At 38.4% G+C, this 20,809-nt stretch overlaps 10 protein-coding genes across 10 annotated transcripts; 4 read left to right on the top strand and 6 right to left on the bottom strand.

Moving 5' to 3' along the window:
- Window positions 1-31: 31 nt before the first annotated feature.
- PYC2 (pyruvate carboxylase 2) lies at window positions 32-3,562 on the top strand (the record flags this gene model as incomplete). The annotated part of the gene is made up of 1 exon (XM_003677758.1): window positions 32-3,562. One exon carries the CDS (start codon window positions 32-34, stop codon window positions 3,560-3,562), a length of 3,531 nt encoding a protein of 1,176 aa, XP_003677806.1.
- A 512-nt stretch (window positions 3,563-4,074) lies between these two features.
- Window positions 4,075-4,617, bottom strand: ATG12 (Atg12p; the record flags this gene model as incomplete). Its single annotated transcript, XM_003677757.1, has 1 exon — window positions 4,075-4,617. The coding sequence occupies one exon, from the start codon at window positions 4,615-4,617 to the stop codon at window positions 4,075-4,077; it is 543 nt and encodes a 180-aa protein (XP_003677805.1).
- Window positions 4,618-4,777: 160 nt separating this feature from the next.
- Window positions 4,778-6,769, top strand: YBP1 (Ybp1p; the record flags this gene model as incomplete). Its single annotated transcript, XM_003677756.1, has 1 exon — window positions 4,778-6,769. The coding sequence occupies one exon, from the start codon at window positions 4,778-4,780 to the stop codon at window positions 6,767-6,769; it is 1,992 nt and encodes a 663-aa protein (XP_003677804.1).
- A 143-nt stretch (window positions 6,770-6,912) lies between these two features.
- HPC2 (Hpc2p) lies at window positions 6,913-8,585 on the bottom strand (the record flags this gene model as incomplete). The annotated part of the gene is made up of 2 exons (XM_003677755.1): window positions 6,913-8,498; window positions 8,579-8,585. The coding sequence occupies 2 exons, from the start codon at window positions 8,583-8,585 to the stop codon at window positions 6,913-6,915; spliced, it is 1,593 nt and encodes a 530-aa protein (XP_003677803.1).
- A 651-nt stretch (window positions 8,586-9,236) lies between these two features.
- NCAS0H01430 (Acatn family MFS transporter) lies at window positions 9,237-11,027 on the top strand (the record flags this gene model as incomplete). The annotated part of the gene is made up of 1 exon (XM_003677754.1): window positions 9,237-11,027. The coding sequence occupies one exon, from the start codon at window positions 9,237-9,239 to the stop codon at window positions 11,025-11,027; it is 1,791 nt and encodes a 596-aa protein (XP_003677802.1).
- A 179-nt stretch (window positions 11,028-11,206) lies between these two features.
- On the bottom strand, window positions 11,207-12,457 carry PDB1 (pyruvate dehydrogenase (acetyl-transferring) subunit E1 beta; the record flags this gene model as incomplete). Its single annotated transcript, XM_003677753.1, has 1 exon — window positions 11,207-12,457. One exon carries the CDS (start codon window positions 12,455-12,457, stop codon window positions 11,207-11,209), a length of 1,251 nt encoding a protein of 416 aa, XP_003677801.1.
- Window positions 12,458-12,510: 53 nt separating this feature from the next.
- Window positions 12,511-14,136, bottom strand: PCS60 (Pcs60p; the record flags this gene model as incomplete). Its single annotated transcript, XM_003677752.1, has 1 exon — window positions 12,511-14,136. One exon carries the CDS (start codon window positions 14,134-14,136, stop codon window positions 12,511-12,513), a length of 1,626 nt encoding a protein of 541 aa, XP_003677800.1.
- Window positions 14,137-14,429: 293 nt separating this feature from the next.
- On the bottom strand, window positions 14,430-16,214 carry TDP1 (tyrosyl-DNA phosphodiesterase 1; the record flags this gene model as incomplete). Its single annotated transcript, XM_003677751.1, has 1 exon — window positions 14,430-16,214. The coding sequence occupies one exon, from the start codon at window positions 16,212-16,214 to the stop codon at window positions 14,430-14,432; it is 1,785 nt and encodes a 594-aa protein (XP_003677799.1).
- A 399-nt stretch (window positions 16,215-16,613) lies between these two features.
- NCAS0H01390 (uncharacterized protein) lies at window positions 16,614-19,064 on the top strand (the record flags this gene model as incomplete). The annotated part of the gene is made up of 1 exon (XM_003677750.1): window positions 16,614-19,064. The coding sequence occupies one exon, from the start codon at window positions 16,614-16,616 to the stop codon at window positions 19,062-19,064; it is 2,451 nt and encodes an 816-aa protein (XP_003677798.1).
- A 110-nt stretch (window positions 19,065-19,174) lies between these two features.
- Window positions 19,175-20,758, bottom strand: MCX1 (Mcx1p; the record flags this gene model as incomplete). The annotated part of the gene is made up of 1 exon (XM_003677749.1): window positions 19,175-20,758. The coding sequence occupies one exon, from the start codon at window positions 20,756-20,758 to the stop codon at window positions 19,175-19,177; it is 1,584 nt and encodes a 527-aa protein (XP_003677797.1).
- Window positions 20,759-20,809: the final 51 nt, after the last annotated feature.

Raw genomic sequence — 20,809 nt, 5'->3', positions numbered from 1 at the left:
AAGCAAAGAAACGTAAAAATCTAAAGCAAAGATGGCTCATATGAAATTGTCAGGGTTAAGAGACAACTTCAGCCTTCTAGGTGAGAAGAACAAAATCTTAGTCGCCAATCGTGGTGAAATTCCCATCAGAATCTTCAGATCTGCTCATGAATTGTCCATGAGAACTGTCGCCATTTACTCCCATGAAGATCGTCTGTCCACTCATAGATTGAAAGCAGATGAGTCATATGTCATTGGTGAAGAAGGTCAATTCACTCCAGTGGGCGCATACTTGGCCATTGATGAAATTATTAACATCGCTAAGAAACATAAGGTAGATTTCATTCATCCAGGTTATGGGTTCCTTTCTGAAAATTCTGAATTTGCTGATAAAGTCGCAAAGGCAGGAATTACTTGGATTGGTCCTCCTGCTGAAGTTATTGATTCCGTTGGGGATAAAGTGTCTGCTAGATATTTAGCTGCAAGGGCTGATGTCCCAACTGTCCCAGGTACTCCAGGTCCAATTAAATCTGTCAAGGAAGCTGAAGATTTCGTCGCTCAATATGGGTACCCTGTTATTATTAAAGCTGCATTCGGTGGTGGTGGTAGAGGTATGAGAGTCGTTAGAGAAGGTGAAGATATAAATGATGCCTTCCAACGTGCATCCTCCGAGGCATTGACTGCATTCGGTGATGGGACTTGTTTTGTTGAAAGATTCTTGGATCATCCAAAACATATTGAAGTCCAATTATTAGGTGATAATTATGGTAATGTGGTACATCTATTCGAAAGAGATTGTTCTGTGCAAAGAAGACATCAAAAAGTCGTGGAAGTTGCACCAGCTAAGAACATTCCTCGTGAAGTTCGTGATGCAATCTTAACAGATGCCGTCAAATTGGCTAAAGAATGTGGTTACAGAAATGCAGGTACCGCAGAATTCTTAGTTGATAACCAAAACAGACATTATTTTATTGAAATTAACCCAAGAATTCAAGTCGAGCATACTATTACCGAGGAAATCACAGGTATTGATCTTGTTGCCGCACAAATTCAAATTGCCGCAGGTGCATCTTTGGCTCAATTAGGTCTTCTACAAGATAGAATTACTACTCGTGGGTTCGCCATTCAATGTCGTATCACCACTGAAGATCCAGCCAAGAACTTCCAACCGGATACTGGTAGACTAGAAGTTTACAGGTCCGCTGGTGGTAATGGTGTCAGATTAGATGGTGGTAATGCATACGCGGGAGCTGTCATCTCACCACATTACGATTCCATGCTGGTGAAATGTTCATGTTCAGGTTCCACTTATGAAATTGTTCGTCGTAAAATGATTCGTGCATTGATTGAATTCAGAATTAGAGGTGTTAAGACAAATATTCCATTCTTGTTGACTTTATTGACCCATCCAGTCTTCATTAGTGGTGATTATTGGACCACATTTATCGATGATACTCCACAATTATTCAAGATGGTCTCTTCTCAAAATAGAGCTCAAAAATTATTACATTATTTGGCCGATCTTGCGGTAAACGGTTCCTCCATTAAGGGTCAAATTGGTTTACCAAAATTGAAGAAGAACCCAGATGTTCCTCATTTACATGATGCTGAAGGTAATGTCATTAACGTTGCCACACCACCAACTGCTGGTTGGAGAAAGGTTTTATTGGAACAAGGTCCAGCAGAATTCGCTAAACAAGTTAGAAACTTCCAAGGTACATTACTAATGGATACCACATGGAGAGACGCTCATCAATCTCTGTTAGCTACAAGAGTCAGAACCCATGATTTAGCTACCATTGCTCCAACCACTGCTCACGCTTTATCTGGTGCTTTTGCGTTAGAATGTTGGGGTGGTGCTACATTTGATGTTGCTATGAGATTTTTACATGAAGATCCATGGGCTAGATTGAGAACTTTGAGAAAATTGGTCCCAAATATCCCATTCCAAATGTTATTACGTGGTGCTAACGGTGTGGCTTACTCTTCCTTGCCTGATAATGCTATCGATCATTTTGTTAAGCAAGCAAAGGACAATGGGGTCGATATCTTTAGAGTTTTTGATGCTTTGAATGATTTAGATCAATTAAAGGTTGGTGTCGATGCTGTTAAGAAGGCAGGTGGTGTTGTAGAAGCTACTGTCTGTTACTCAGGTGATATGTTACAACCTGGTAAGAAATACAATTTGGATTACTATCTAGAAGTCACTGAAAAGATCGTCCAAATGGGTACTCACATCTTGGGTATTAAAGATATGGCCGGTACTATGAAACCAGCTGCTGCTAGATTATTAATCGGTTCCATCAGAGCTAAATATCCTGATTTACCAATCCATGTTCATACTCATGACTCTGCTGGTACCGCTGTTTCTTCAATGACTGTTGCTGCCCTTTCAGGTGCTGATGTTGTTGATGTTGCAATCAATTCTATGTCTGGTTTGACTTCTCAACCATCCATCAATGCCCTATTGGCATCTCTAGATGGACAAATTGATACTGGTATCAATGTCCAAAACGTTCGTGAATTAGATGCTTATTGGGCTGAAATGAGATTGCTATATTCTTGTTTCGAAGCCGATTTGAAGGGTCCAGATGCCGAAGTGTATCAACATGAAATTCCAGGTGGTCAATTGACTAACTTATTATTCCAAGCACAACAACAAGGTTTAGGTGAACAATGGGCTGAAACGAAAAGAGCCTACAGAGAGGCAAACTATTTATTGGGTGACATCGTTAAGGTTACTCCAACCTCTAAGGTTGTTGGTGATTTGGCTCAATTCATGGTTACCAACAAATTCAATTCTGACGATATCAAACGTTTAGCTAACACATTAGATTTCCCTGATTCCATAATGGACTTCTTTGAAGGTTTAATTGGTCAACCATACGGTGGTTTCCCAGAACCATTGAGATCAGATATCTTGAGAAACAAGAGACGGAAATTGACTACTCGTCCAGGTTTGGAACTCGCTCCATTCAACATGCAAGACATAAGAGAAGATTTAGAAACAAGATTTGGCGACATTGATGAATGTGACATTGCATCATACAATATGTATCCAAAGGTTTATGAAGATTTCCAAAAGATCAAGGAAAAATACGGTGATCTATCCGTATTACCAACCAAGAGTTTCTTATCTCCATTAGATGTGGACGAAGAAATTGAGGTCACTATCGAACAAGGTAAGACATTAATCGTCAAGCTACAAGCTATCGGTGATTTGAACAAGGCTACTGGTGTTAGGGAAGTCTACTTTGATTTAAATGGTGAATTAAGAAAGATCCGTGTCGTTGACAGATCACAAAAGGTGGAAACCATTGCCAAGCCAAAGGCTGATGCCCACGATCCATACCAAATTGGTGCCCCAATGGCCGGTGTTGTGGTTGAAGTTAAGGTTCACAAGGGTTCTTTAGTTAAGAAGGGTGAAGCTGTGGCTGTCTTAAGTGCCATGAAGATGGAAATGGTTATTTCTTCTCCAGCAGATGGTCAAGTTAAGGAAGTGTTAGTCAGCAATGGTAATGCTGTGGATGCCTCAGATCTATTGGTTGTTTTGGAAGATGCCGTCGCTCCTGTTGAACAATGAGATTAATCATTGGAAAATAATATAGACTAATTAATTTCTTTCATATTGTATAATTATTTAGGAGAAAATTGTATTGCGTAACGTTATTATATTTTTTGAGGTATGCAGTTTACGTAAGTCCTCGAAGGCCCAGCAATTTAAGAATATATAGGGTCTTCAAAAGAAGCTAAAAGTGGAGAAAGGAAGCAACCTTTTCCTATACTAGACCTATTTAGATGCTGAAAACGTATATTTGACACATTTTGTAGTGCTAAATAGATTCTAATGTACTATTTTGATTTAGTTTTAGCTGGGGCTTTCTCAAAGGACAACGGAATACAGGTGTACATTAATCGTGCGACCTTTTTAACCTGACTGGTAACAGTTCTCAAAAAAAGAATGGAGAAAAGTGGTATTCATCAAAAGATGTTGCCCATTAACACACCTTTTGAGAGCTTACCTCAAAAGAAGAATTATATTTCTTAATATCTCGACATTCCATAAAAAGTCTTTTTTGTGCGACTTTTAGCAAATTATCCAAAAGCAACTGCCCCACAATAGCTGATTATAAGTTCATCATTGACTTTAAATTGTGTCCAGAGGTCGCCCACATTTTGTTGGGGAGTTGGGGCAAAGGAACTATTCACGTAGCAATAAACATTTTCCATTCTCAGACGCTTTCTGAGAAAACTAATAATTGAAGAGAATGATTGTGTTGCAGAAATCTTACAGACAGGCGGTTTTATTTGAGGTACAGAGCCAATAGGCTGGAATTTTATTTTCACTTTGAACGAGTTAACATCTGGTCCTTCCTCATTTTTTATTTTCTCCTTCTCTGCCTGTGATAATGAGGTATTATCTGTCTCCAATGGAATCTGTGGAGTCTCTTCTAAACCCAATTGAGACAAACGTCTGCTGTAAAGTTCCAGTCGATTTCGCAATGCTAAAGATGGAATTTCATTGTTTTGACCTCTACTCACAGAATTATCGGGTGTATGAGAATCTAAAACTTTAGAATTGTCAGAGTCAGTCCCAGAACTACCAGAACTTGCCTCACTTTCTAGTAATCGGCTCATTCTGTTTGTTGGTCTTTCTTCGATATTTTTTGTTCCTGTATTTTCATTCCCTTATTTTCTCAGCGTTGAAATGAAAAAAAAATTGGAAAACATAAGGCTAATATAAGCGAGTCACCTTAAAAGAACGTATTATTCAGCATACTCAAAGCTAGTCGACAAAATGGCAAATGTTAACGATATAATAGCAGATTTAGTCAATGCATTCGATGAATACTCTGACGACTCAGTGTCTCTGACTGCAATCCTCGAGATGTATATTGACCAAATAAATATGGATGGTGAAATCGATGACAAAGAACAATTCCTCACGGCATTGCTTGGATTAATGAAGGACCATCCAGATGTTGTGGCAAGAATCAGTTGGGATTTTCCAAAGGAAATTCTGAAGTTTCTAACTACAGCGAATGTTGATGTAACCAAGAGACTCGGTTATAGTGTCATTATATCCCTTGTAATGAAATGTTTCAACGAAATTGCATTCTCAGCTGAACCCAAGGAATGTTTACTTACAGGCTGTGAGTTGCTGTCCAATCTTTCTCTAGAGAATGAGAATATAGAGCTGGAAATGGAACAAGGCGATCATACAAATAGTAAAGGCCAAACCCATTATTCCAGTGCTGAAATTGGTAAATACCATGCGGAAAGAACTCCTGCTGACTTTTTTGTCAGCGTTAAGATGTACATTCTTTTTGAATTAATTGGAACAACATTGCAACGTATTCCTACATTGAATCCATCAAAATACTTAGGTTTGGCTACTTCTGCAATGATTCGTTTCATAAAGGCTAATTGTGACGGAATCAACGATGTAAGAATTGTCATGCGTCGTATCTTTAGCTTCTGCAGGAATTACGTGCCCCCAGATACCTCTCTATGTGTTATCAAAGACAGGTCCCTGACTAAAGAGGATTTGATCAGAATTGAAGAGAGAGAGCTTGCTTCACAAAGGAGAATATTACGCAATCTTTGCACGATAGGGTTAGAAACCTGTTTGAAGGCTATTAACGGTAGAACAGATGTTAAATATTTTTATTTTCTTTCAAACACTGAATTTACATTAGCTGGATTTTACAAAGATATTTCTGAAGTGAATTCAAGATTTTTCAATTTGGCCCTTTCATTTGATATTGATATCAAAAAGGAATTCTTAGAATGTGTGAAGACTTCTCATGATATCTATAAGGGTTTGCCTAAGGATTCTTCAATAGGGAGTGAAGAGGCTAAAAAATTGATTCAGCAAACTGTTTACAAGTTAGCCTATTCTTACGAGTTACAAAGAATAGCTAAACATAAGAACGTTCAATTAGATCCATTAGGTATTGTCATTTTATCTGGGGTTTATTACATGGAAACTGACAAGCACTTGTACCCTCAAATAACTGTGAAAGATGCCATCTATCTATATTTAAGATGCACGACACCCTCTCTCTTTTCAAAATTCTATGAAAACTTTTCTGTGGAAAGTGTTGTCAGATATTGGTTATGGGTATCTATTACTAATCATTCAAGTGCTGTCCTTCGAAAGGAATTAGAAGAATTACCATCTTATTTGTTGACCACATTTTTGCAGACATTTCTATCTAAGAATTGTAAACAACCTAATGAAGAAATTAGAATGGTATCATTTACTTTATTTACACGTATCTTATGTTTGATACCTGAAGCAGTAACGTTCAAATTTATACTTGAAACATTGACCGCATCATCATATCCACATGTGAAGTCATCGGTTCTGGGAATATTGAAGGACTTAATGTCCAAGCGGAGATCTTGCCAAGATCTCTGTGCCAATGATAATGATGAAGCATTGTCTAATTCTTTGGCTAAGCTGAAGATTAATTCCAAGAAAAATGAAGGAGCAGGTGTAGAATCTCAAGTATACGTCGAGGTTTCCGAGGAGAGAATGAATGAAATTCATCACTTGGCTCTTCGTGCTATAAATTCTTTAGAAGAAGAAAAAACTACTAGAGCCAATATAATACTAATTCTAAATTATTTAGAGTTCTTCAATGGTTTACATTCTGAATGGGATAAATCATTATTACAAAGTATTCACGATGAAATTGAAGACAAAGTGGAAAATTGTAGTGATGAGGATTTAAAGAAACAGATCAAAGATGCTAATGTGAAATTATATGGCCTAATCCAATAACTAAATGAAACCATTGTCAAATCACGATATTAATGTGTATCGTGCTGTAAAACTTTAATCAAATTAATAAGTAAATACATTAAAAGAAAAAATAAAAATGAATGACGAATTCTTAAAACTGAGAATATAATTATATAATACCATTATTTGTTTCTAACACTACTACTTCTTTTAGTATTTGAACTAACTTTTTCAATGCTTGCCAATTGTCCCTTCTCTATCAATGGACCAAAATAAACAAAGAATCCCTCCTTTGTCGAGGCTTGTTGCTCTTCCCATAGTAATTCGGAATCATCAATGAATGGATCTTCAATATCGTATTTCCCAATCATACTTTTCCCCTTCATTGGATGTGATCTCTTCTTGGGAGTAGTGGTGTCTGCATGTTCTTCTTCATCCATTATCTCATTTTCATTATCGTTCTCGTTTTCATTTTCCTCCTCTTCCTCCTCTTCGTCAATTATAATAACATCATCACCTTCTTCACCGTCTTCCCCCTGTTCAAAAGTGACAGATTTCTTTGTCTCCTTGGTATCATCATTTGTTGTATTCAGTTGAGTGAAAAGATTTCTCTTCATTTTCTTTAAATTTTGTAAATCGTTACTATTAACTTTCTTATCTTCTTGAATTAATTTGAAGACGTTAAATACAACAGACCCATTTTCATCCAAATATTCATTATTTTGTGTGGAATATAATGGAATATTTAATATGACGGCCTTTTCGTCATCATTATTAGCAGTTTCATCGGTTGGTTGTTTTAGTAGTGAAGGAGGTTCAACAGGTGGTGGTGCCACCAGTTTTGGTTTCGTGCTAGTTGATGTGGTTTCAGTTACCGCTGGCGTCTCTGATTGTTTCTTCTTTGGAGTCTTCTTCTTAATTTGTCTTGGAATAGCGGATATAGAGTTTGATTTCTTGGCCTTCTCAGCGGTTGGTGTTGCGGTTGAGTTCGAAGTTGAACTAGATAAACTGCTTTGACTCCGTTTTAAAGAGGGAGCCTTCTTCGTTATTGTAGGAATTATATTAACTGGAGAGTTTCTGTTTGCAATTATTATATTATTATCATCCTCGTCCTTCTTTATCACGGGGGTTGATGCTTGTTGTTTCTTTTGAGTGGGAAGAATTACCTTCGGCAGTTGAGAGTCTCCAGGTTTTTGGGTATTGGCGTTTTCTTGTTTTACCTTCTTCGCTCTTGGTTTGGTTGTAGTTTGTTTCTTCTTTGGTATCGCCGATGCATCACCGTCAGCTTTAGGTTTTGGTTTCGGTTTCGGTTTAGCTCGAGGCTTAGGCTTAGGTTTCGAATCTGTTATTGATGCAGCTGGTGTAGCTGTAGTAGTCTGTTTCTGTTCCACTTCCGGTATAGAAACTTCAGAATGATTCAATATTTGGTTCAAAGAGGAAGACGATGAGACTGTATTATGAATAACAGTAGCAGCTGTTGAAGAAGATACACTTGATGAGAACGGGAGGGGAGGAGAAAGTGATGGAGATTGTACTTTTACAAAGTTTCTATTTTTTGCCAATTCTTCAGCAATGTTTGGAATCTTCTTGGCATTCGAGATCGAAGTTGCGTTAGAGCCCACTGAAGAAGTCGCCGCAGGAGTACTACTGCTACTAGTTTCAGACTTAACCTTCTTTGCCGGCGATTGTGGTTCCTGGCTCTGTTCGTTGCTTCTCTTCAATGAAGACATGCCTGTTTGGCCCGGTTGTTCGTCATCGATCACAATAACTGCATGAAAAATTTATTCACTGGTTAGTAATAAGTGCTAGTGGGTCAGATGGTGTAAAAGAGAGAGAGAGAGTACATACCTTCCATGGTTGTTTTGTCTTGTCGTGTCTGTTTTGCTTTGTTTTGTTTTGTAGATGTGAATAATTATTCAATTTCGTTTAGTTTTAATAAGGGAACGCGGTTAATGTAACGTTATTCTATTTACTAGTTACCACAACTACCACTACAAGTGCAACTAAAAGCGCAAGTATTACTGTAATTACTACGACACTACGACAAGATGGGTCTACTGGACGGTCTGCAACACGATGTGGGTACGGTGGCGGGCATGCTGGTCTTCAACAGCCTTCCTCGACTGGTCAACAGGATGGCGGGCAACATGATAGGTTACCAACAGGAGCCAGAGCAGCAGAAGGAGAACGAGGAGAAGGAATATAATGAGGGTCTACAGGAGGGATACGAACTGGGACTGCGAAAGTCCCAGACAGAGGACCGGAGTCCTTCTCCTGCCCCCCAACCGGTCTCCAGGAAGAGAGGTAAGTTCCTGGCCAACAGAGACGTCGGGATGAGTGGAGACCACACAGACCAGAACTGGTGAACACTCTACCACACTCTACTTTATATTCTTCCCCAAATGTGCTCTAAATAACGTCTTTTATGTCTTAGATTGCTTATCGTGATCGTTACCCGCAGATCAATATCGAGTATTAATATATAGATAATAATGTAACAAGAGATATGACTGTTGATGAACAATGGAAGATGTTACCAATACATCCACCCAGGGCAGGAAACACAGCAATGGAACCACGATCCAACTCTAACCGTGACAAGTCCATCGCCAAACATGATCTGCCGCAATTCTTCCTCTTGATTGCTCTCTACTTCGTGCAGGGAGTCCCCGTTGGGTTGGCCTTCGGCACCATCCCATTCCTTCTGAAGTCAATGGCAAAGGAAACTTCATTTGCCTCATTGGGGGTATTCTCCATTGCTACTTACCCCTATTCATTGAAGATTCTTTGGTCTCCGATCGTGGATTCATTCTACAGCAAGAAGATCGGTAGACGAAGATCTTGGATCATCCCGATCCAATTGACGAGTGGGATAATGTTATACACACTTGGGCTCTGTATCTCCAAGGGGTACATCTTTCAAGGTGTCGATGCTGCATTCCATAGTGGGGAATCCTCAGAGAAGATCCATAACGTTAATATCCTCACTTTGGCATGGTACTTCGGGTCGTTGGTGTTCCTCTGTGCCACCCAGGATATCGCTGTAGATGGTTGGGCGTTGACAATCCTGTCAACTCAATCCTTGTCCTATGCATCTACTGCACAGACTGTAGGGTTGAATATGGGGTATTTCTTGTCATTTACCGTGTTTTTATCGTTGAATTCAAATGAATTTATTAATAAATATTTTAGAAAGATACCACAAAATTATGGTTGGGTTAGTCTAGGTGGATACATGAAATTTTCAGGATTGGTGTATATCCTGGTAACCATCTATGTGGTGTTTGCAACTAGAGAGAATCCCTTTAACAGTAATAGAAATATCTTACCTTCCTTCGATAAGGAGCATGAAAAGAAGCAAGAAATGATCATTGTGGAGCATGGTGGTGGTGGCGATGATGATTATGATAATGATAAGACAAGAAATATAATGTATATTTATCGTTGTTTCATCAAAGTGTTACAATTGAAAACGGTAAGAACGTTAGCATTTATTCATTTGATTTCTAAGATTGCATTCCAATGTAATGAAGGTGCCACGAACTTGAAATTATTGGAAAAGGGTTTCAAAAGGGAAGATTTGGCAGTGACTGTATTGATCGACGTGCCATTTGAAATTATTTTCGGTTACTACGTAGCCAAGTGGAGTTCTGATTCCGAAATGGGAAGAATGGAAACATCAAATCGATACCCGAACGGTATGAGAAGGAGTTCCTCCGCAACAAGATCAAATAAACTCATCAGAGCCCTAGTGGGTGACGCCGGAGTACTGACCCCTTGGCTCTGGGGGTTTCTAGGTAGATTATTATCCGCCACATTGGGTAGTTATGTGGTTCATCAATTTCCGCAGGATGGACAAATGACAAGAGGTTATTTCCTCCTTGTAATAATACAACATTTATTGGGGTCATTTATGGCAACGGTACAATTTGTTGGTATATCTTCATTCCATACAAGGATTGCAGATCCAATTCTCGGTGGAACATACATGACTTTATTAAACACTCTAAGTAATTTTGGTGGTACATGGCCAAGGATATTTGTCATGTGGTTAATTAATTATCTTACCATTTATGAATGTAAGACTCCCGATACTGAAAAGAATATCATATTTAGTGGGGGAAACATGGATGTTTGTACTAAGGGCTTAAATGGGGAAGTAATAATATTGAGAGATGGTTATTATTTGACAAATGCCATTTGTGTTTCCATTGGACTTTGTCTTTATGTATTTTATTTGAAAAAGAAGGCTCACCAATTACAAAGTCTACCTGTGACTGCCTGGAGATGTAAATAGTATGTAACTTTAATTGTTTAATATAAGAATATCTTTTGTATATATGAACAGGTTTGTCCGGAGATATGATATGAAATGAATACGAATATTTTTGTTTTCCATGTATAAATAAATATAGACAAATAACTAAAATTTTTTCTTTTAGTTTGTTATTCTTTTGTTGCAAAATTTAGCATCTCTCATTCAATGGATAACACTTCTTTGACTGCCCTAACGATAGTATCAGGGTCTGGGAAGGCGAAATCTTCTAATTCCTTAGCATAAGGCGTTGGAACATCAGCACCTGTCACTCTTTGAATAGGAGCATCCAAGTAATCGAAGGCTTCTGATTCCATGACTCTTGCTATAATTTCCGCACCGACACCAAAGGAGGGGAATGTAGATTCTACAGTAATTAAATGATTAGTCTTCTTTACAGTCTTGACAATGGCATCCACATCTAATGGTCTAATGGAACGTAAATTAATAACCTCTACGGAAACACCGTATTGCTTTTCCAAGATAGCTGCTGCCTCCAAGGAGAATTGAACGTTTCTTGTATAAGTAATAATGGAGATATCTGTACCTTCCCTTTCCACTTTAGCCTTATAAGGTAATGTAAAATCAGGAGACAAGGCTTCATCTGAAATTTCAAATGATTCCCCATATAATAATTCATTTTCTAAGAAAACCACTGGATTTGGATCTCTAATGGCAGCTTTCAATAACCCTCTGGCATCTTCTGCAGAATATGGAACCAAGACTTTCAAACCAGGAATGGAACCATACCAAGCGGAGTAATCTTGTGAATGTTGCGCAGCAACACCCACTGCAGACCCATTAGGACCTCTAAATACGATTTGACATTTTTGAGTACCACCTGACATATAATGCGTCTTTGCAGCGGAATTAACCACTTGATCGATAGCTTGCATGGAGAAATTGAATGACATGAACTCCACAATGGGTTTCAACCCCTTCAAGGCAGCACCCACTGCCAACCCAGTAAAACCCATTTCAGTAATGGGGGTATCCACCACACGACGCTCCCCAAATCTATCGAGTAAACCTTTGGTCACTTTATAAGCACCGTTGTATTGTGCAACTTCTTCCCCAATGATGAAGACGTCGTCATCACGATCTAATTCTTCTGCCATGGCAGTATTCAAGGCTTCCCTCACGGTCATTGTCTTGGATGAGGCGTACCTTAACGCTTGAAACCTCAAGGGTGAGGAGGAGGCGATCCTCCTTGTTACATTGGTGAATGGTAGTCTAAAGGACATTTTCAGTTGTTTGCTTTTGTGTACCGGTGCAATTGGGTCTGCTGCGGTCTTGACTTTGATGTGTCTGTTGTTGTTTCTTCGGTTGTATCGATGTGAATTCATTGCCTTTATGTTACAGGGGCCGCGTTTATTCACGGGTAACGTAAATAAATACATATAATGTGCCATAAATTCATATTAATAAATAAATAAGTAAATAGATAGATATACAAGTACACAGCTCACAACTTACTCTTGTTCTTGGAGGCCCTGGCAAACGTGTCTGCAATGATTCTTCTCTGGATCTTACCCGTGGCGGTCTTGGGCAGTTTATTCACAAAGTAGACCTTGACGGGTAGTTTGAACTTGGCCACTTTGGGTTCCATGAACTTGATGAACTCCTCGTAGTTGGTCTTTTCACCTGGTTTCAACACTACAGCAGCTTGTACTATTTGGCCATACATAGGGTCGGCAACACCAAAACTGACTGCTTCGTCCACTTTGGGATTGGATAGCATAATACCGTCCAGTTCAATGGGAGAGATCTTCTCACCACCTCTATTAATCAATTCTTTAATTCTCCCCGTGAGAACCAAAAACCCTTCAGGGTCGAAGTAGCCCTGATCACCAGTTCTGAAGAAATTCTCCCTCTTAGTGAAATTCTCCTTGTTGGCCTTATCGTTATTCTTATAACCCAAAGTGACATTTTCACCTCTGATGGAAACCTCACCGATCTGTCCCTGTTTCAATACATTGTCAGCATCATCCAGGATGACCACTTGGACACCTTGAGGTTGTCCCACAGTACCTGGCTTCCTCTTCCCCGGTGGTAAGTTGTTCGAAGTCATTTGGTGTGCTGCCTCAGTCATGGCGTAGGCTTCCAACACAGGCGTTTGGAATTCCTTTTCCAATTCATGGAATGTAGAGGGAGCCAATGATGAAGAGCAGGATCTAATGAAACGGATGTATGGCATTGGCGAAGGTCTGGGAGCATTCAACATGATCATACTTATAGTGGGGACACAACTGAACCAATCACAATGATAGGTAATGTATTGATCCCAGAAAGTCTTTGGTGAGAAACGTGATGGGATCACTACAGACCCCTGTGTACGGAAGGTGGAAAGTAAAACACCAATTAACCCATGGACATGGAATAAGGGCATGACAATGTACGAACGGTCCTTCGAAGTTAGCTTATAAGTCTCTGCAATGTTTAGTGTGGAACGAACAATGTTCAAATGCAATAATGGTACTGTCTTGGGAGCAGATGTAGTACCACTAGTGTGTAATATTAAGGCAATATCACTGGAGCGAGAAAATCCAGGGAAACGAGTTGGATTGTTATTAATATATTTGGGATTGTTTAAAGAGGTATAGATTTGTTTCTTATAGTTATCCTTTGGAGAGAAGATATCACATTCAATTCTAAACCTTTCCCTATTAAAATACAATTCAGCAACGAAACAATTGAATGTCTTGGCAGATTTCATAATTTCAGCATTGAATTTTTTTGTTGTACCTTGAGGAACACAAATCACTTTGGATTTCAAATCATTCAAGTAGAAATTGAATTCCTTCTCTTTATAATTAGGGTTCAAAGGAGCAGCAATCTTGGAATCCATAGTGGCACTTAAAAAAGCAACGACAAATTCTAACCCATTAGGGATGGAAATGGCCACGGTACTTTGTCTTTGAACAGCATCGTACAGGGGACATTGAGGATCGTTGAATACATTCTGGAAATGACCAACCATGTGAGAGAGGTCTCGGTAGGTCACTTGTATGTTGGTTTCAGGGACCACAATGGCGATGTTGTCCGATACTTTAAAAGTATCATTAAATGAGGCAGTATTAGTTGCAGGCATCTTATCAGTGCTCCGATTATTCCATTGAAGAGTAATTTAGAACTTAAAGGGAGTTAGCGTAAAGAACAAACAGATAGGACAATGGATGTACTTTATATAATTCGTGAAAGAAACGAAATAATTTCAATTACTCGGGCCGAGCCTTCCGACGATTCCCGAGATCTTAGTACTGATGTTAACGTTAGGATTACAATAAACTACATAGGAAGCACAATATATATATATATATATATATATAAGTGGGGTTAGATGAAACCCTTTCATTGCACTTATCTTCTATTCAAATTCCGGTTTTAAGATGCTTGTGGGGCATCTGTTGCTTGGCAGAAACAACGATCAACTCTTGTATCGTACGGTTCGACAGGTAAGGTAAACGGAACCATGACAGTTAAATCATCTGAGCTCTGATAATCATTGTTGAGATAAATGGTATCAATAAGGCTTCGACATTTGAGTTTCCCACTTGGCTGAGCTTCTTTTGTTAGTAATATACCCACTTCATAATTTCTTGGTGGCATTGTGAGTTTACCCCAGGCACTCACGCTTAGATTAGCCGAAGTAAAGATGCACCAATTCAAATTTTTAAATTGATTAGGACTAGTGTCATTCTCCGTTGTTGTGGATGATAAGTAAAATTTAGAGTGGGAAGGAACAAATGGCCTCTTGTTCCTTTTATCTGCAGATTTCTTACTATCTTGCTTATAAAATACCTTAAATTCTTCTGCCAACATCTTGTAATAGCCAATTTTATCCTTCGAATAATCAAAATGGAACCATCCCGATGCAGCGCTACCAGTGGGACCATTTAGAGATTCATATTTAGTCGGGAAAATGATATAGGGTATGATTCTTCTACTTTTGAATTCCGTTTTCACTGTTTCAGAAGGGACGTATATCATTGCCTTCTTTCCATTCGATTCTTGATTATAACTTAGTATCCCTGTACACAACGGGATAATCGTATGAGTAAACATATTAACAGGGACTGCTCTATTCAAAGAGGCACCAATTGAGGATGTTTGGCAAAGAAAGTGAGAGGTTGATGAACCATCATCAGGAGGTACCACTATCTTTCCTTCATTAATGAATGATGCTAGCATCTTCATTCCAGAGTTCACTTTTTTGTTCGGCGTTGAGAAGATAAACTCTACATCTTCCAAGGGAGTAAAATCTATATCCTTTAATCTTTTTATCAACTGATTAACTTCCCTCTTATTGTATGAGTTTAAATATTCCAATAAACTCACCTTAAACGGTACGTCCTGTCTGGATTTCCTATCTGGATCATACGGGAGCGTGGGGCTACACCAGCAAACTTGTTGCGGCAAATTGACCTCATAATAACTCAAGTTACTAGATGGTAAGAATATCTTGCAGGAATTGTCAGCATAATAATTAAATATCATTTTGGAATGATGACACGAGAAGGGTGGCATTGGGAAAGCTATTGTATTCAAACGTGAAAAGATTCGTCTTGCCTTGGGACCTTGACTAGGTTCAAACGGTACAATGGTATTTAATTGTGCCACAATGGTGATGGATTTGATATTTTCGTGGAAACAATCCATAACAAAGTTCAAATCGAATTGGAAACTAAAAAGAATCGACTCACGTAAAGTCTCATCACCTAAAATATCCTTAAGAGTTATAAGGTTCTGCGATAAAGGTGTTTCATCGTCATAAAGGACCGATCTTAACATTTTGAAAGGAGAATTGATCCTCGGTTTCGATGGAACCTTCCTTTCCTTGGTATCTGGTATAGTGAGATCAATTACCGCAGAAAGAGTACTGATGGATTCATCCTCAGAAGTCAAGTCGATCACATCAGCTGTCTGTCCTCTCTCCAGATCAATTGACCCAACATCCGTCTCTATTTCAGATTCAGGATTAGAACCTGATAGTGATTTGACACTAACATCTAGTGCCTGATCATCGCTTGCAGCTGGAATCGATCCATAATCTACTTTTGCCCATCGCTTAGCAGCTTGTTGCGCAGCCTCGGAAAGGGAATGCTTCCTCTTATTACTCTCAGCTGCATTTTCCATACTTCCAGTGCATCTGAGTCCACTGCCTTCCATAAAGGTTGACAGTAACTACCGTTTATATAACGTATATAAAGTATATAGTATATTCACTATTGAAATAGGGCTTGTGGGACCCAAAGTTAGGGCTTTTATGTTTAGGGTTACACGGAAATCAGGGCTCCGAAACTGAAGAAGAAATAAAGAATGAATGATTTCCTCTATTTGACATCTGAACAATCAGTCGATCTATCAATTGGCTTAAAGGAGTACCATCCACTGCATCTTTTGAACAGGCAGCTAGGCATTTGTCCCCTTTAACAAGTACATACTCACCTCTCTTTAGGTTTAGCAGAGAAGGTGCCATAATCATCGATTAAACACCGCCAAGACTCGTTGTTGCTTACCACTTGCCTCGCGTGAAATACCCCTATCGAACACAACGTCCAAATACTCATGACTGACACATCAATAGGAAAAGTGAATGCGGCAGATCCTGAATGTAATCCCAAATACATACGACCAAATGAATACATAGATGATTACACTGCACCCAAAAAGGAGCCCCCAGCAAGGACAACAACACCTACCACTACTACCACCATGAAAACTTCAAAGGATAGTAAGACAAACGACTTCAATACTAATGACCCCAGTTTCGTAACATCAACAAGTAGTAATACAAGACCATCGGAGAGTTTAATGGCTTCTCTGGATAGTTTTGGACGTAGTGTCTTAAACGCGTCGCCTAGGTCGTCCATTTCTTCCATGTCTGCTAGTGCTGCTATGGATAGATTGAAAAATCCTGAGAGAGATAAATTGCCCTTGAATGCTAGCGCTACATCTGTATCTTCCAAGTCTGAAAACAAGGAGGAGGAAAACATAGACTCCAAATATAAATATGATTGGAATGAACTACCAAAGGCAACGTCTAGTGTTCTGATAAGGAAAGGAAATTTAAATAAAGTTGAAGTTAAGAAGGATGGCATAAAAAAAATGGTCGAGTATGATCCCATGTATAATAAGAGGCTGGCAGAAATGGATTTATTTTTCACGTTTAATTTGAATTCCACTCCAAAGGATGCACTTATTAATTCTAAGAAAAGAGTATTATCGTATACAAGTTTCTTGACGGATTATTTGAAAGTGAGGAAGAGTGCATTTGAAAGTTATTCATTAGACGTTGATGTTATCACTTCGATTGAGACTGTTTTAAAGAGTTATATTTCATTTAATCCCTTATATGATTATGGTGAAATAGAGAGAATATTGGAATTATGGTATTTGCAAGCTGATAAATTCTTATTACAATCCAATTCGGGTATCTTTTCAAATGAAATTATACAATATTTATTAAAGAGAAAATCTCTGTTGAGGCAGTCAAATCAAAGTAATAATAATTCTTTAGAAGCTATTGAATCTTCTAAAGTTACATTTAATGAAGCTTACGATGATAAGACCGAAGGGAAAGTAGGTAATGATTCATTAATAGGTTATCAGTATCATGATATCGATATCTTACTGATAAGACCAAAACTTTGCCACCAACGAGGTTGGCAATTAGCATACGATGAACCAAGTTTAAATATAGCCGATTTCGAATTAGATACATCGCCATGGCTTGAACATGGATCAGCTTCCTCTCCAACAATAACTGAAGGTAAAACTATGGCAAGTAACATGGACAAATATATTCCAAAAAATATGGGTATGGTGAAAGGAATTCCGACTCTAAAAATTGTAAAAGATATGAGTGAGTTGAAGGAACTTGATAGTGAAACTGCTCCTAATTATATGGTGGATTGCATGGATAGAAAAATATTTGCTTCAAAATCAAATAGACCGTCTTCGGTGGATGAAGCAGCCTTGGCCGGAGAACAGCAGCAGCAACAGCAACAGCAACAGGATATTACTGCTTCAAAAAGAAATAAAAAAGGTAGGAATAAAAATACAAGGAAATCAGGAATGTTGAATTTTTTCAAAAGGAAGCATTCTCAATTAACTTTACCTGCATCTTCAGTGACTCCAACTTCTGCTGGATCTATAATATCGGAAAAGACGATGTCAACAGGGGATCAAAATGAAAATAACCAAAATATCTGGCTCGAGGATTACTTTTGCAAAGCATTGAGTAATTACCAAAGAGTTATATTACCCACTCAATATATACTGCCTGGGGATGGTAAATTATTACAAGTGCAAACTACTGAATCTGATGATTCTTCATTATCACTAAGTTCCAGAAGTAAAGAATCATCGAATTTTAAATCACATGAAAAAAATGCACTCCTTTATGGTAAAGAATTTTTACAAATAAGATTACCCTTTAAGACAGATTCTATTCCCACTATATCATGTCCTGGAATTTGGACAAACCTAACCTATAATAAGTGGAGAGCATTGTTGAGAGAAATGTATAGATGCATAATCCCTGGTGGATACATAACAGCAATTGTTGCAGACATTAAAGTTTCAAACTCGTATAGGGAACAAAATGACACGGATGATGACACACTTTTCGAAACGACATTGGAAAGAGACAAAAGTTTTGATGCAATGACATTGGAGGCCATTAATAAAGGGCTTCATATTCATCCAACAAAGCATATGACCAAGAGTTTCAAGGAGGTAGGATTTACAGGTATTAAATCAACTGTATTAAGTTTAAAGACAGGTGATTTCAAAGATGATATGGGGTGTCTAGATGAGTTCGTATTTTTGCAAAATTGGGATTACACTCTAAGGAGACAACTTCCTGATGGTGCCAATCCTCCAAAGGGGCTAGATCCGACGACACTATTCGATAGGTATGTTAAAGAGCATTGGGGTAAGATTGATGATAACGCAGGATGTTTCAGAACTCTTTATATTGTTGCACAAAAACCCAAAAGACAGGCCTATAAATAACCTAGCTATTATATATTTCACATTCTTAATCTAACATGGAGTTTCCTCATTAACGTTACATTATTATCTATCCTTATTACATTACATTTCTATCTAAAACGTTTATAAACTTATTTTGAATATTCAGCCTTCCTTAATGCAGGAGTTCTACCAAATTGCTTATCTAGTACAGCTCCTAATGTCTTATCCTCTTCATAGACATCACGTATTAATTCATCTCTTTGGCCCCGAGAATAATATTTGGCTTCAACATGAGTTGCCAAAGAGTATTCTGTTTGCTGCAATGAATCAACTGTTTTTTCATTAATAAGAACATATGAGATCCCAGATTCGGGACATTCGTAATTGACGTTCAAAAGAATTCTTTCCATAATACCTCTCAATCCTCTTGCTCCTGTTCCCTCCTTTAAGGCAAATTGAGCAACTTTTTTCAAGGCTTTCTCCGTAATGCATAGTCTAACTCCAAACTGTTTAAAAATATATTCATATTGATCCACTAAGGCATTCTTGGGTTCTTTCAAGATATGGAATAAATCTTCTCTTTGTAATGGCTGTAACGCGGTAACAATTGGCACTCTTCCTATTAATTCAGGAATTAAACCAAAACTCACGAGATCTGTAGGAGTGGTTAAATTGAGAGCTGGAACTTTCTTCCCATTATCCAACTCAACTTCTTCTATTGTATTACTGAATCTTATATTTTGTTGGTCATCCTTCTCTGATTCGGGCTCAATATTCTTCAATTTATTGATTCTCTTGACAATATGTTTATCTAGACCAACGAAGGCACCCATAATCATGAATAAAATATTGGAGGTATCCACTACAAAAGTTTCATCCTTCTTGGTCGTTGACTTGTTATTTTTGTCATCAGAATCCTCCTTTACGGGACGCTTGACAGTAATTTCGACTTTATGACCTTCTATGATCTTTAGTAGCGATTGTTGGACACCTTCACCTGAGACATCCTTGGTACCAATACTTGCTGCAGGTTTAGCCAGCTTATCAATCTCATCAAGAACGATAATACCTTTTTCAGCCTTTGCAACATCGTAATCAGCACTAACAAGCAGTCTTTCAATGCAGACTTCAACATCTTCACCAATGTAACCAGCTTGAGTCAACTGTGTACAATCCGTGATGGAAATAGGAACATCTAGGACCCTTGCCAAAGTAGTGGCCAGTAGAGTCTTACCGGAACCAGATGGACCAACGACTAATACATTACTTTTGCTCAATTCTAAATCGTCATCGTTTACTTCCTCACTCAATAATGAACTATCATTCTGATTAAATTGTCTTCTCAGATTCTTCAATCCTGCCTGGGCCTCACTAGTCCCATTAAACACAGGTTCAGAATCATCGATTATATCAGCATCAAATTTATCTAGTTCTGCCTGCTGCTCTTCTTTCAATTGCCTTTCCTTTTTTAAACCTTCCTCGATGATTTCCTTTTGCCTCACCAATTCCAATTTTCTCTGTTTATCGTTAATTCGCAAGTAATGGTTATAAACTGCAACACTTAACACTTTCTTACCAGTATCTTGACCGATAATATACTCATCCAGGAAATTCTTCAGCGTCTTTGGAGATGGCACTTTAGCAGACCGCGTCTGAGCCAGCTTCTGAGAAGCAGCAGCACCAATACTACTATAACTTCTAACAACTCCCCTCAGGGAATATTTAGCCAGCATTTGCAATTATTCTTCCGTGCTATTATGAGCTGGTCAATCCTGTATTGTAAT

The sequence above is a fragment of the Naumovozyma castellii genome, chromosome 8, assembly GCF_000237345.1.
Source record: "Naumovozyma castellii chromosome 8, complete genome".
NCBI lineage: Eukaryota > Fungi > Ascomycota > Saccharomycetes > Saccharomycetales > Saccharomycetaceae > Naumovozyma > Naumovozyma castellii.
This window is presented reverse-complemented; position numbering and strand designations above follow the sequence as displayed.